The sequence below is a fragment of the Kryptolebias marmoratus genome, linkage group LG11 (assembly GCF_001649575.2).
Source record: "Kryptolebias marmoratus isolate JLee-2015 linkage group LG11, ASM164957v2, whole genome shotgun sequence".
Lineage (NCBI taxonomy): Eukaryota > Metazoa > Chordata > Actinopteri > Cyprinodontiformes > Rivulidae > Kryptolebias > Kryptolebias marmoratus.
The window spans coordinates 345,443-360,741 of record NC_051440.1 but is presented as its reverse complement, the minus strand read 5'-3'; the positions used below and the strand labels follow the sequence as shown (position 1 = coordinate 360,741).

At 39.6% G+C, this 15,299-nt stretch overlaps 1 protein-coding gene across 1 annotated transcript; it reads left to right on the top strand.

Moving 5' to 3' along the window:
* The first annotated feature begins 1,834 nt into the window (after nucleotides 1–1,834).
* On the top strand, nucleotides 1,835–14,218 carry cav1 (caveolin 1). The gene is made up of 3 exons (XM_017436822.3): nucleotides 1,835–2,187; nucleotides 2,982–3,149; nucleotides 12,246–14,218. Exons 1-3 carry the CDS (start codon nucleotides 2,155–2,157, stop codon nucleotides 12,585–12,587), a joined length of 543 nt encoding a protein of 180 aa, XP_017292311.1. The 5' UTR covers nucleotides 1,835–2,154; the 3' UTR covers nucleotides 12,588–14,218.
* Nucleotides 14,219–15,299: the final 1,081 nt, after the last annotated feature.

The window sequence follows — 15,299 nt, the reverse complement described above, 5'->3', positions numbered from 1 at the left end:
TCATTTGTAATCATCGAAATTAAACGAAATAAACATTTGAAATATATGAGTTTGTATGTAATGTATGAATATAATATACAAGTTTCACTTTTTAAATGGAATTACTGAAATCAATCTACTTTTTCATGATATTCTAATTTTATGACCAGCACCTGTATACTGTAAATTCACTGGTTTCTGAACTAGAAAAGTTTGTTTGTTTTCATTACTTTATCTAATTTGTTTTAAAAATGCCTTTAAATGTTTGACAAAAGTAGGCACACACGCACATGCAAATGCGCACACACAAAACCCTCAATGCAAATACACACATGCATAAAACACACAAAGACACTAATGTTACAGACACACCCTCCCACAATAAGTATAGTTCAAGTGCACATTAATTGAAAGATTTAATAAACTTTTTATTCTATGAAATGATTTTCTGTGACGTTAGATTGTTAGAAGTAAAGGCACTTGTGGTCATTTAGCTGAGCTAAAATAATAAGAATTTTTACAGATGGCCTTTTCACCTGAACAATATGCTAATGCCCAGGAGGAATCTTTGGGATGCTTTAACTCTTTTACAAAAAATTCCAAAATAGACAGAAGACAATTTGCAAGAATGTGATTGGATCTTTTACAAAGCTAGCTTATTTTTTATTAAATTGTCAATAAAAATGTGGCTTAAATTAACCAAATTCACCCTTTAGACTAATGACTTGTTTGTTTGTGTCAGGATTTGGGGTTATGTCTTCGTGGATTTAGTTCATGTTTCAGTTTGGGTTTATTGCTTCTTTTATTTTGTCAATTGGTTGTCATCTTGCTTTGTTTTTGCTCTTTGTGTCTTTGTATCCTGTCAGTATTCACTTCTCCTCAGTCAGTCACTTGTTTACCTGCCACGCCCAACTCCACCTGCTCCTAGTTAGTAATCACTCACCTGGCACAGGTGAGTGATTCCCCTAATTACCCTCTGCTTTTAAAACCTGGTCATTTCCTCCATTTACTCGCTGGTCCAGTGTCGTTTTCTCGCTGTCTGGTTCAACTCATGTCTGCCTCTGATGTTGCTACATTTTTGGATTTAGTTTATGTTTTGTATTTAGTTTCGCTTTTGCTGCCTTTCAGTTTTTTGTTTTTGTTCTTTTTATTTTTAAATAAATTATTTTATTTCCCGGAATACTTGATGAGTCTGCGCATTGGATTCACTGCAATCTCCACTCAACCTGCCAGTTTGATTGATTTTCCAAAGATCTGGAACTTCTAAAGTGTTTTATGACATATTTGAGACAAATGTGTTGTCATGGAATAACATTTATTTTTTAAAAAGTCACCTTTCAGTACTTATTAAAACTCAATCAGAGAACAACTGATAGAAACAGATCACGAGAACAGCAGCATCACATGTACAAAACAACCTGATCACTGAGGCCAGTTCAGCTTGTTCTACTGACACACCCATCTCTTTCATGCACGCGCGCTCCTACCAGCTGCTGACACTCAGAGGTGAGAATGTAACCAGAACTGTAAACATGTAGAGTCAGCAGCAGGGATTCAGAATATATTTGGTCACCAAAATTTAACATTGATTTATAATTTAATTCATTTGAGTCAAGTGGTAACCTCAGAGATATCGTTTTTTTTGTTTTGTTTTTTGTTGTTGTTGTTGTTGTTTTCATAAACGTTTAAATTTTAAAAAATAAAACATCCCTTTTATTGACTGATATGTGTTTAAAGTCCATTCCTTTTTCTTATGCATTTAGTGCATGTCTTCTGGCTGATCTCCCTCGGGGCTGAGGTATGGCACGTATCCACACCTTGCCAGTCCCAATGAACGCCCACATTTCACCGAACAAAGAGGTTATTTTCCTCTGCCTGGATCCCCTAACTCCAGCTTCTACAGCCCGTCAGTGGGTGATCCCGTCAGCCTGTCCTTCCTGCTGTCACAGGTGGATACGCGCTCTGCTCCACTCTGAGGGACCCAAAGAACCGCCGGATGTTTCCCTACTTTTGGTTCAGGCTGGTTTTCCATTTGAGTCAGAGCTGAGGGCAGGGATTAGTCCCCTGAACAGAGTCTGAGTCCTTCTCAATTTTTTGCCTCCACGCCTCCCACTCTGCTTCCTCCTGCCGAGTTTTCCCTGTGAACGAGAGAAATCCTTCAGAGTTGCGGACAGAATGACTGGAGAACTGAAAGACGAAACCGAAGAGGTACAGTGTGTCTCTCTTGTTTTTTGTTTCTTTGTTTGTCTTTCAGAACTTTGCAGCTTTATTTTTCTGTCTTCACGAGTGCTGATTATTTCTCCTGAACGCTTTCCTCTATGTGCAGAGGAGGTTTAAGATATTAGGATTTTTAGATAAAATCGCTTTACATTTTACGCATCAGATTGAAAGGTAATATTTCTATTCTAGTTACCTTTTATAACTTTTAACTTTGGAAATAAACTAACCAAAAGATAATTTGATAACACGAATGAATGAAACTACAGTTTTGTGTGTAAATGTGACTAGGAGTGACAAATGAAAAGACAAGAAGCGTCTTTAGGCATACACTTCTCAAAGCTGTAAACACGGAAATCTAAAGTGTATTTGTATATTTTAACACAAGCACCAGTCATGACCAGGAAAAAGATGAGACGTTTGTTTATGACAGCATGTACTCAAGTGGAATCAACTCACTGATAATAAAATGGTTTATATTTATCGGAATGCGCACTTCTACGCATTCCTATGTGTTTCCAAGCTCCCAGGTAAATTCCAGCCCACTGGATATACAGCTCAGTATGTTGAGTTTCAGTCTGGGTGGTGAGGACCCCTTGCGGCTGAACGCAGGGGAGTGGTGCTTGAGCTTTCTGTTCCATTAAAACCCATCCCTGTTTTGTGGGGCAGGCTGGTTAAGTTCGCAGCTCCAGTCGCGCTCCCCGCTCAGCGTGCGACGCACCGTTCCCCTCTCCTCCTCCTCACCCCTCTCTCTGTCTCTCCCCACCTCTCCGTTGTCCTCGCAGGAGTTTCCGCATTCGCCGTTCATCAGAAAGCAGGGGAACATTTACAAACCGAACAACAAAGACATGGACAACGACAGTCTGAACGAGAAGGCGATGGAGGATGTCCACACCAAGGAGATAGACCTTGTCAACCGGGACCCAAAGCACATCAACGACGACGTTGTCAAGGTAAGAGCAGGTTAACTTTTACTAACTGAAAGTGGAGTTAAAGTGCTATTGTTGTAACATTTTTTTTTATTTAGGGTTGTCACATATAAAATATCACAGGAATGCATCTTGCAAAGGTGTATCGAATAATTATAAAGAGTGAAAACCTAATTAGTCTCTAAGTTTAAAAGCTGCCAGACTGTGTGTCTGTGCGCGTTGTAGCAGTAAGTTCTTTCCCCTCAATCGTTCCCCTATTAGGAAGAAGCTTTGCAGATGGCGTAAAGCTCAGCAAAGGGGCTGAAACGTGACAATCCAGACTTTGCTTCAAGTCAGGAGGAAACATTACGAATTTCCTGTTGTTGGTGAACATGTTTCCCACAGCCACACGCCTTTTTGTTGGAAAGGGAAAATAGAATTCCTTCCATAAGAGAGGAGCTGTAGGAAGTTTATTTTGTTCTGAAGAGGAGAGGAGGAGCGGGAGGCACCTGACGCTCCTGTGAGGGGAGCAGCAGCTGGCTGAGACCCCACCCCACCCACTTCTACGTCTTTTTCTCCAGCTGGGTGCAGGTTTTTACATTAGAGTGGGGGTCAAACAGCTCTGTGCCTGTGGGACAGGAGTGGTCAGAGCCTAAACTTAACTGCTCCTTCAAGGATCCTTCAAGCATTTTAACAAGTTCCTTGTTATAAAAGGGAAACACCCAAGTAGCTGCTCAGTCTGCCCCCCCTCTCTCTCTCATTCTGTTCCTCTCCTCCCTCCCTCCCCCTCACTGCATGCCTGCACCTGAGCCAGAGGAACAAATATCTGTCTCTGTTGATTAGCCCCTAAGCTTTTAGGTTAGTAACTGTTGGGGAATTTTGTTGCATTTCATTTACTTCAAAAAAACTCTGACCTGGGAATCCTAAAAAAATTAAAACAAAGCAGATGGATTTCTAATCTGTTTGTTGAAGACTCATCACATCCCATCCAGGAAGCTTTTTCTAATGTAAAACTAGAGAGTTCTAATCTTCAAACTGCAAGGGATCAGGGAATGACGTCGCATCAGTGTTCCAGGTGCTAGTCTGAAAATCAATAGGATCTGCTCATAGTGTTGTCTTTTAATACTCAGAAGTTGAAATTTTCAAGTTCCATGTCAAAAAATCATTTCAAACCCCACTAAAGTTGTATTTACTTTTTATTTTAACTTGTGTTAATTTGTATCTCAGTAATTCAGTTGCACACACTGTATTATTTCCAGCCTCTATTAGTGAACACATGATAGTGTTGTAATGATTCAAATGCAGAAAACTCCATTATCTGCTTGCTTGTATTGGTAATGGTAGTTAGCCTGGTTACTGAGCACAACAATTAGTAAATCCTATGAGTTTTCTGACTTGCAAATGGAATGTAGGTAAAGCTGTGTTTCATTTGTACTTGGAAATCAGAATTTCCAAGTAAAAAAAAATAATCCGGAACATCCTCGAGAGTCAGAATTCCCACTCACAAAGTTGGAGTGAGTTGTTCAAGTTAATTAATTATAATTAATCTGACTCAAATCTCAGAAATTCCAACTTCTAAAAACAAACTGAAAGAATCATTACACTTAATCATTTAAGTGTGACACAGTTTCCTTCCTCATCTGGTTTTATGTAAACAAAATGCACACATCCAAAAATTATAGAAGCTGTAAGACATTTTCAGAACCAGTGAATGATTTAAATTCCACATGCAAATCCTTCGAAGAGCTTGTTGTGTGGTTTATAATCAGGTATTTAACCCAAGATGTCTTTAAAATAAATAGACCCTGAGTAGGAAGCAGTGCATTTTGTAGGCTGCGTCTTTCTCATGTGAAGGAGAGCTTCTTGTCAGATGTGCTTGTTAAAAATTCCCATTAGCTTTATTGTGGGGCAAAAGTATGCATTTTTAGATATACTGCTTTATTTTGTTTAAAAAGGAAGAGAAAAGAACCTGCTGACCAAATGTCTTTGCTCAAATTAAACTTTTCCTCTTCTGTCCCCCCTCCTTCCACCATTCAGTGCTTTCTCTCCCTTCCACCTCCCCCTCATTGTGACAGTGAGTCAGACTCTCCTTGCAGTCTCAGAATAGAGAGCAGCTTTATGCTTGTCCCGCCCCCCTCTAATCAAGTCAACAGGCTGCTGGTGAAATGATTTTACATTGCATACACTGTAAAAAAAATGACAGAACTCCTGCTGGCTTCCCTTACTTCTAAAAGAGGGAATTTGAATACATTTCCATCTGTTGTGTCCATGGACAGAATATGTTTATTTAAAGTGTTTTGGACTCCAGAGAGGAACTAAATAAACCTCTAAGATCTAAAAGTGGTCTCTGCCTCCCCCTGGACCTCAGCAGAAACACTACAGAGCTCTTAGTTTTTACAGTGTGCAGTAGCTCTGAGGTGCTGTGAGGTCATGAAACAGCTCTGCCAAGTGGTAGCCTGTGTTTGGTGCCTCGACAAAAATCACAAGCAGGGAATCCCTTCCACCACACACACATGCACACACACACTCATCCCTGCATGCAGACCTAACATGGACACTAAGACACAGTGGTTTTACAGTCTCAGGATTGGTCCCCCTGTAGCTGCAGCAGCAGCTGGCCTCAATCACTGCACACCAAACAGCTTCCATGACTCCCATCTACGCTGAGACGGCTTCGCAAAGAGCTTTTTTTTTTTTTGCTTTTTTTTCCTCTGGAGAATCTGGGTGTCTTTTTATAGAAAAGAAGAAGGGGGCTTGAGAGCATCCACTGGAGAAACGTTTTGAGAGGCAGCTGTGGGAAGGTTGAGCTCCAGCAGCAGACCCAAAACCCAGCAGGTCAAACTTAAATGAATGAGAAGTTATTTACACTGACATGTAAAGACACTCCATCTCATGCAGGAAAGGAATAGTCCGGCCAACAAGAAATGGGTTTCTGTGTAAAAGTTATAAATAATTATTAGTTTACCTGCTGTAGATAGCTCTTTGAATGACCTCAGTTTGGAGAAATAGTTTAATTTTGACTGGATTGATGGGTTCACAACTAACCCAAGCAGAGTCAAGACCAAAAAATATTGCTGTCATCATAAAACAACTAAATAATTTCAGAGCAGTTAATCCTATTTTATAAACATTTACACAGCCTTCAGTTTTACATTACACAGTTGTTTGCTTGCAATTGTAAGCATAAATAGCAGCAGCAGTAAGATGTTGCACTTTCAGGGCATCCAGGGGTCAGATTCAGGAGAAATTTCATAAATGTTTCTGGCAACATAACCGTTTAATGCAAAATAAATGGAAAAGTAAAAATTAAAATAATAGCATTTGCATGAGGCGACAGCAGTAATCCACTTTGGTCCCGGCTGCAGTCAGACTAGCTGAATCTTTTTCTCCTTCTTCTCCTATTTCTGTTGTTCAGACAGCTCCCTACAGCAGGTAAGATATTGTTTATAACTTTTAATACAGGTACCCACTGCAAGGTTTTCCTCAGAAAAGAGGCTAAGCCTGTTGGTAGGTGGCCATTCGCCGGCTGACCGCCGGCTAACCATTATTTAGTAAAAAAAATGATTAAAGTTGACAGGAAAGTTGAAAATATGACTAGGTATTATGTGATATTGTAAGATATTTGTGCCAAATATTTACACAACCACAGTTTTACAAAAAGGCACCTTTGAAATACTTTTTTAAACAAAAATACATATAAAATAAATACAAATTGTTTGCACCTAATTTGAATCCTTCTTTAAGTCACATTTACAAATAAATTAAATTAACATAGATGAAAAAGTGCAAACAAGGCACCAACATACATCCCACGTCAAGACCAATGAATTGCAACAGAGAACTCTGAAAAATAGAAAGATGCTGTACTGTACTGTACTGTGCTTTTTGTGGCTGCATGTTGGATCCCCACATGTAACAAAACATATCTAATGCTGAACTTAATAGCATCATTTTACTGTTAAACAAGGATAAATTAGCACGTGTCATATTAATATTTTCACTAAGTACAAAACATGCTTACCATATTTGGTCTTGTAAAGCCAGCTGCTGAATTTCGGCTCAGATAAGCATTTTTGATTAAACCCGCTCGTCCAGCGACCTGCTAACTCCAGGTAGCTGAAGGTGGCTTGGCCTCAGGGCTTATTTGAGTCACACAGGGCTCCACAAACAGCGTGCAGACCTGAGCGAGCGGTGGAGGCGTTTATACTTGGCGCGAACACAGCCAAACCAGCTCCACTAGAGCACCAAAACCATCCATTTTGAATGAAACGCGTCGCGAGCGATCCATGCACAAAGTTACAAGAATTGGGAGGTGCACGACCACACAACACAACACTGCACGGGACCTTCGCGCAGGGGTGCAGATAGCGCGATTGCTTCACTGTTGGCGCACGTACCCTCGCGCGGTGATCAACGTGTCAAGTTGATGCGGGTGGGAAAAAAAAACGTGTATAAAAAATGACGTATTTTACAATTAACAAGTGGAGCTTAGCCTGGCAGGGGTCCCGCCAGGCTTATAATAAACTGGGGGAAACCCTGTACTACAAAATGACTGAATTATTCTTTTAAGGATGCCTGTTTTTTAATGGGACAAGAAGATGAACTGCTCCTCTGAGAGTTAAAACATCTTCAGGACCTTTTTTTTCTTATGGTGTGTTCTGGTCCAGCTTGGCTTTTTTGAGATCAATGTGGAAAAGTTTTGCTAAAATGCTTCATGAGACCAAATTTAATATTTAGAAATATCACAGGAACCCAACTCCTTTGTCTATCTTAGAATAGAAAACAGTAATGGATAGCTTAGGAGCTTTTGGATTTGTCTCTGTCAAAATGCTAAGTGCTGTGAAGTGTCATAAAATTATTTGTAAAAGATTTGTTGCATTATATGATCTCATTTAAAATTCAGCTAAAGGTGAAAAATGTTTAATAAATTTGCCACAATGTTCTTTTGTAGGTTTAGTAAATATGCAAAATTTCCAGAAGAATTCTGCAAAACGAATCTTGTTATTGCCTGCCACCTGAGGCAAAAGGCAGTAATGTTTTTGCTCGTGTCTGTGTATGTGTTCATTTGTCTGTAGCATTAGCAAAATATCTCATAAACCAATGGGCGGAATTTATTATAACTCTCAGGAAGTAATCACTGAATGGGCAGCTACAAGTAATTAACTATTGGAGTTCAAGATGGTTGCCACAGCTAATCAAACTTAGCCAACACAAAAATAGCTTTACCTCAGTCAGTCGTACATATGCTGAGCTAAAATTTGGGTAATAGTAGCTCAGCATCATCCTGAACACAAAAAGTAATTCAAGGTCTAACAGATTGTGCGAGATCTCACAATATTGCATTAGATCGTGTAAAATGTCCTTTACAAAGTTTGACCAAAACATCCCTTACTCCCATAAGATCTTACTTTAAAAGTCTGAGATGAAATGTCAGATATGCATTTGTTCAAGGAATGTAAGGAGCTCTAATTTAAAGAGGAATGGGTGACTTCTTCAGCTCAAATTACAGCTCCATTGCCCTGCTTCCAAATACTTACCCCTACGCTGATAACTAAGTCCATTTCACAAACAAAAGAGATAGTTAATTCACCACACTCCGACTGTCTCCTTCAGGGACCCACTTTGTCTAGTCAAGCATAGCTGACAGCCTGAAGATAGAGCTCTGGAAATAGCACTTGGGTTTATTTACTTAATAATACAGTTGCTTTGCCAGCAGGTCACATGCTGACCACCAGACCCCTTTGTTTCACATCAAACTTCCCACGAGATTGTACCCATTCACCCTGCATCACACTGAAGTGAGAACTTCCTTTTCTAAAAATGCTCCTTCGATCTTCAAAGCACTCCACTTCTGACCAAACTGGAAACTTTTTTTGCCTTTACACACTTGGACAAAAGATTTAGTTTACAGCTGGATTCAAATGAAAATATTAGGATTGTACAAGAGCTGATTTACTGTCCTCCTAATGATGTGCATGTTCCTGGTAAAGCTGCACAAACAACAGCAGTTCAACAGTTAATGGCCTCCACCTCCCTGCTGCGGTTGTGTTTGTGCCTCTCTCCGAAGAAGGTCTCTCATTTAGGCTCAATCAAAGTTGTGGAAACTGGTGCAGAGTTGGTCCGCTTTAAGATTTGTAGCAGTGGAAAAAGTAAATGGAAGACGGCTGGTTTTGTGGCTCTGCTCTGAGAGGGAGGCTCTATTCTGCTGCTGTACAGAGGAAAAGATTCAGGAGCTGCTTTATGAGAAGTCAAATGCAACTCAGCAATACAAGAGTTGCTGCGCCGAAACAAGTTTTCATCTACTGAAAAATATGGCCTTTACCATTGAGACAAAGCAATGCCCTAACACAGGTTTTATACACCAAAACAGTATAAAAAACAATTTAATGCAGTTCTATGGCTAATATATTGCATGAAAAACAAATGTCAATGGGATGCTACAATCCAGAACTTTTTTGTTTTGTGTGTTTTGTTTATAATTGAATAAATGCATCTTTTATCTAAGTTTTGAACAAAAAACAAAAACTATCATTCCATTACATAATGTACATTTCCTACCACTTTACATGTCAAATTTTAAACAAAACTATTGTACAGTCTGTTAACGTTCAGAATATGTGTTGGGAATGACTCTCAGCTATTACCACACCAAGTTTAAGCTCAGTACCTGTAAAATTGACTGAGTTATAGCTATTTTTGTATTTGCTAAAGTTGATAGCTGTGGTGGCCATCTTTAATTGGATTGACTCCACAAGTTAGTTCATTAGTTGTAGATGTACATCTAATGATCAATGTCTGAGAGTTTCATTACAATCTGTCAACTGATTTTTGAGATATTTTGCTAACAGACAGACAAATGAACACAGGTTCACACACAGGCAAAAAAAAGTATCACGTCTTTTGCCTTTCAGCAGCAGCTGATAATAAGGGATAAATCAACACATTTCTACAGTTCAATGCTGAATGGTGTGTTGCAGAAGTGAGTAAAGAGACTGATTAAAAGCTCTGCACCAAGACAGATGTTTTTACAGATTTCCCAAATAATCAAGCATTTAATGAGCTGAGAGTTGCAGATGTGCTGCAAAACTCTGTGTTTGTCTCATTTCTCATTGAAGCGGGGTTTACGTTTTAGTTTCTTGGTCATTTTGTGCCTTTTTAAATGTTTGGCAGGACATTTGAATTCATGAACAGCGTCTATTTCTCACCTTTAAACCAACACAATCTTACAGTAGTTTCAGCTTGATAACTATATATTTCTAAACCTACTTCATCCTACTTCATTTGTGTGTTTCATGTTGATGGAAACTTTTCTAGAAACTGTCCTTCAAAGGTTTTGCTGCTTTTTCACTTATCTTGTCTAGTATCTGAACATTGGTTTTGGTTCTTATTTCTAATGAGTGAACTTTGTAACTCTAACTTATTAAACATTCAGGCAAATAAAAAACAAATCCTCAAGTGGTTAGCCAGTGTTATGTTGACACATAACAGGCAAATTAGTGAAGAACTCATTTTAAATTGAACATTTAGGCTCTATTATTAGTATTTTGTTATCAAATCCCATTTTGTTTTCTTTTGTTAAGTCTAATCTATAACAGTTTGACAGAGAGGAAATAGTATTTTAGCCCCAACAGCTTAAATCCCAAAGAGGTACCAGCTGAAAATATGACATACAGTTTATGTTGAACTAAAGGATGATGCAGCTCTCGGCTTCTGTTTCATGTCTTTGCCGGATTTTTCATTCTGAACATTGCTTTCAGACACTGTTCATCTGCTGTAGATAATTATTTAATTCATAGTCAGGTACAAGGACTTGACAGAAAAAAGCGAAAAAAGCCTGAAGAACTTTTGATCAAAACCACTATGTGAAAGTCTGGCTCCCTGGAAAAAAATATAAATAAACTAGGAAAGGTTTAATACATTTTGAAATAAATAGTGTTCATTTCAAATAACTTTATAAAAATAGTAACGGTAATTCTGAAATATCAGCAGGGGGAGGGTAGGGGTGGGGTGTCAGTAAGTGGACTTAACATCTTTCAGATGATGGATCAATCAGGAATGAGGCACTTTACTGTTCCATTTCACTATCAGTGTGACACTGGATATTATCTGGCTGACTTATTGATATTACAGCTATTAGTCCCCATCGGCCCAACAGTTCTGTTTGACACAATCCGGTCTCCACGGAACTGGAAAATAAACACTTGCTCTGTGCTCAGAAGCCTGTGAAAAGGAGGAGGGGCAGAGGTGGAGGCAGAGGAAGCTCTTCTTTGCTACTTTTTTATTCCTTTAGAGACACAAACCCTGAAGCTGATTTGTAGAAAACACAGCAGATTCCAGAGATAGCACGTGTGTGAGGAAATGAGTGTTGTGGGCCGGGCAGATGTTGGACTGCGTACCAGCCGCAGCATGGAGAGGTATAAATCTAGTGAGGAATCCCACCCTGTGAGTCAGCAGAACTGGCACTTTAACAAGGAGTGAAACTATTGATTTATGTGGAAATAATGAGCTGAGACTCTCAGGCTTTTTGCAATGGTTTCATTAGCATCATATCAGAACTGTTGAGAAACACATTTCTTTCAGAGGATGAAGACAGTCAACGAGGCGTCATTAGCTCAGTATGCTGCTTCTTTGACTTGAGAGTTTTCCACCAGTAAAGTTCACCCGCATCCTCAAAAAAAATCTTTTTTTCTGGTCACTCTATTTACCTTTATTTTAGAATTTTTATGTAACTCCCACAAAGTGATCACTAGATGCACATCTACAACTGATTACCATTTGGAGTAAATACAGTTCAAGATGGCTGACAACAGAATTGCAACATAAATGCACAAAAGGAAGACAGGGGCTTTAGATAGTTATTTTGTAGTTTATTCCACATGCAAGGCAACCTAAATATACTGGGGTTCATCTTAAAGTGGTTGATAGTCACTGCTTTAGACTATAATACAGAAATGCTTTTTGCCTTGTATTGAACCCTTGTGTTTAGAAATGACCACATCTGAGACAAAAAAGCAGGGTGAGGAAGGTTACTTGTTTTCAGAGTGCCTTCCTTGGTCAGTACTGTCATTGAATCATTGATAAGTTAATCAAATTCAGTAATCTAATGGCCAACATTTTTGTTTTCATTCATTTATTTTTCAGGTGGACTTTGAGGATATCATTGCAGAGCCTGCAGGGACCTACAGCTTTGATGGTGTATGGAAAGCCAGCTTCACGACCTTCACCGTCACCAAGTACTGGTGCTACCGGCTGCTGACGGCGCTGGTCGGCATCCCACTGGCACTGATCTGGGGAATCTTCTTCGCCATCCTGTCCTTTGTGCACATCTGGGCCGTGGTGCCGTGCATCAAGAGCTACCTGATTGAGACCCACTGCATCAGCCGTGTTTTCTCCATCTGTGTGCACACTTTCTTTGACCCGCTTTTCGAGGCCATGGGCAAGTGCTTCAGCAGCATCCGAATCCGCATGTCAAAGGAGGTGTAGTGTTTGAAAACAGGAGAAAGAGGAGGATTCAAGAAGATTCGGGAGGCAGGAAGGGTGGGCTGGATCATCACGAGAGGAGGAAAAAGTTGGGAAGAAAAAAAAAACAGACCTCTGGAAAACAAGAGGCTCAGTCGCATGGCACCTGATCCCACATTTCTCACAGGCTGTTTTTTTTTTCCCTCCGCTGATGTTATAACCAAATGGGTGGGCACAGAAAAATCAAAGGGGTTATATTCTTTTGGGGTTTTATTGTTCTTTTGTTTCTCACCAGTTTTTTAAGCCTCATTGTTCTCAAAGCGAGAAGCCAAACTTTATATTGCGTTACTTTTACAGACTTTCTGTGTAGAGTCAAACATACTTTGATAGATTCAATTTGAGGGGGGGATGACAGGGGACATGGCTGTCATCTTGTGCACTCTTTTGTTTTTTTGGGGCAGGGTGGGGGTTCTGATGCCGGGGTCGTAAGGGGTCAAACCAGGGATAAACAGCAAGCACTGCCATTTTCTGTCTGACTCAGCAACCAACCACACACACTGAGCTGAAACAACACCCACCACTCCTGCTGCCCCTTACATGACCAGCCCACCACCCCCATGCCCCTGCCCCTGCTCCCCACAGTCTGACACACTGAACCTGCCTTCTCTCTCTCGCCCCCCGTCCACCACACCGCTGTACGGTGCAGAAAGCCATCTCCTCACATCACGTGCCCTCTGCACCAGCATCGAACTTTGCTCTTCACTGCAGACTTTTTTGTTTCACTTGACTGAAAAATATTTTACTTTATTCTTTATGCCATCCTGCATTTGTAGGGAAAATTTCATTATAGCTCCACGGTGAATTCCATCTACGACACTACAAACATAAAGATCTTTGAGTAGTTGATTTTATGGCCATTGGTTTGATACCCCATGTGTGCTGTATGGGTGTTTCTGCAGAAAACAATGGCTTCATTCCAATGCATTAATCTATGGGAAGGTATTGTTAGCTGATAGCATCTCTTTTGTTGCATTTGCAGATGTGGTAGACTTCAGTTTGATCTTAGACTATGCAATAATGAGCCTGTGTGGCAGAGGCCTCACCAAGGGTGGGGGCTTTGGGTTTTGGTGTGTCTTCCCAAGATTAAGAGTGATCCCCAAACTAGCCACCCTTTGAACACTTCCTGGAGGGGCTCCTATTGTGTGAGTATTTGTGCACACTGTGGTACTTCCACATGTTAATGCATTGGAACTAAAATAATGTGAGCTGAAATATGTGATTTTGGATTTGTTCTTATTCGTTACCTGGACTTTATTCTGCACAGTAGTATCCTTTTTGTCTTCACACTATCTTGTCCATGGATGTGAGAGAAGCATCAACCTGACCTCTTCCACTCCCAGGGACTGGGAGAGGTCACTGGCTAATACTGAATAGCGTTACATACTTTATTGAGACACTACGCTTGCTTTGTGTCTCTGTCACCTTTAGTTTATCTGCTGTTTTCTTACATGAATTGTTATATCATAACACCTGGTTCTTGAAAAAGAGTTATTAAGCTCTGAAGGTGATTATTTTTTGTAAGAATTATTTTCTTTTCTTGCTTGCTTTTACTGTACAATATCACGCTGTGCACATTAAAATTTAATATAATCTGTTGTGCACTTGTTTATTTTTTTATTACCATCACTTTTATTCCCAGGACAGATGAGGTAAAAGCTCAACAGTGGAGGTTTTGTTCTATTTTTCTTGTGATGTTGAGTCATAGCAAATCTAATTTTGTCCCGATTCGTGTTGGTGACTAGTTTTATTCATGTGCGCCAGAGCTACCAGAAAGAGTTGGCATTAAAAAAGCCCTCAAGAACAAATCTGGAGCAAATAAAAAGTAAGTTCCAGCAACAGAACCTTTCAAACTCCGTATTTGTAAATACGGTTTTCTTAGTAAGCTTTCATTACTGTATCATTGCTCATACAGTACAAAGTGTTTTTTTCTAGCCTGGCATAATATTTCCATGGTTACTCAAAAACAAATAAAAGTGTTGAGCAATGCTCATGGGACTGGAGCAAGTTAACTGAGCTCAGATTGATTTACACCATAAGCAGGCACATGATTATTCAGCTGCAGGCAAAACTTCATTCTTATTATGCACCTTTCCCCCTCAGTAATGTTAAGAATGACATAGTTTGCTTCACAACTGCTCACCAGTTCTAAATAAGTCACAGATTTCAGGCTGATTTCAGAGACTGGCTGCAGAGATGCCATTCAGCCACAGCAACATTTGAGTTGATTCCCAAACCAGCTGGATATGGCCGGAGTTGAAGATTTTTACGAGGCAATCTGGCTCTTTCATACCAAACTCAGAAAATGGGAGAGGGGGCGGGTTTGAGGCAAGAGTTTCCAAAAGCACTAATTTGAAAAAGAACCGTATAAAATGTCTAAATACACTCAGTCTTTTGTCCATACTGTGTAGGAACTTTTAGAAGCCTGAGAAAAAGCATTTATTGATTTTACTTTTTTTCTCAGTTGCAACTTTACATGATGCCTTAAACAGTATGAGAAAGCTTTAAAATCATGTATGTCCACACACTGTATATCAGTACTATTTTCATTAAGGTTTCAATTGCATTTACAGAGGGAAGTCACAAACAACATTTGGGCTATATACAGGTGCTGGTCATAAAATTAGAATATCATGAAAAAGTAGATTGATTTCAGTAATTCCATTTAAAAAGTGAAAC

What these genes read in the sequence shown, in the direction of transcription:
- cav1 (XM_017436822.3), top strand. Translation starts at nt 2,155, where the DNA reads ATGACTGGAGAACTGAAAGACGAAACCGAAGAG. An exon ending in TGAAAGACGAAACCGAAGAG is followed by an intron (nt 2,188 to 2,981) that starts GTACAGTGTGTC and finishes TTGTCCTCGCAG; the next exon opens with GAGTTTCCGCATTCGCCGTT. An exon ending in TCAACGACGACGTTGTCAAG is followed by an intron (nt 3,150 to 12,245) that starts GTAAGAGCAGGT and finishes TTTATTTTTCAG; the next exon opens with GTGGACTTTGAGGATATCAT.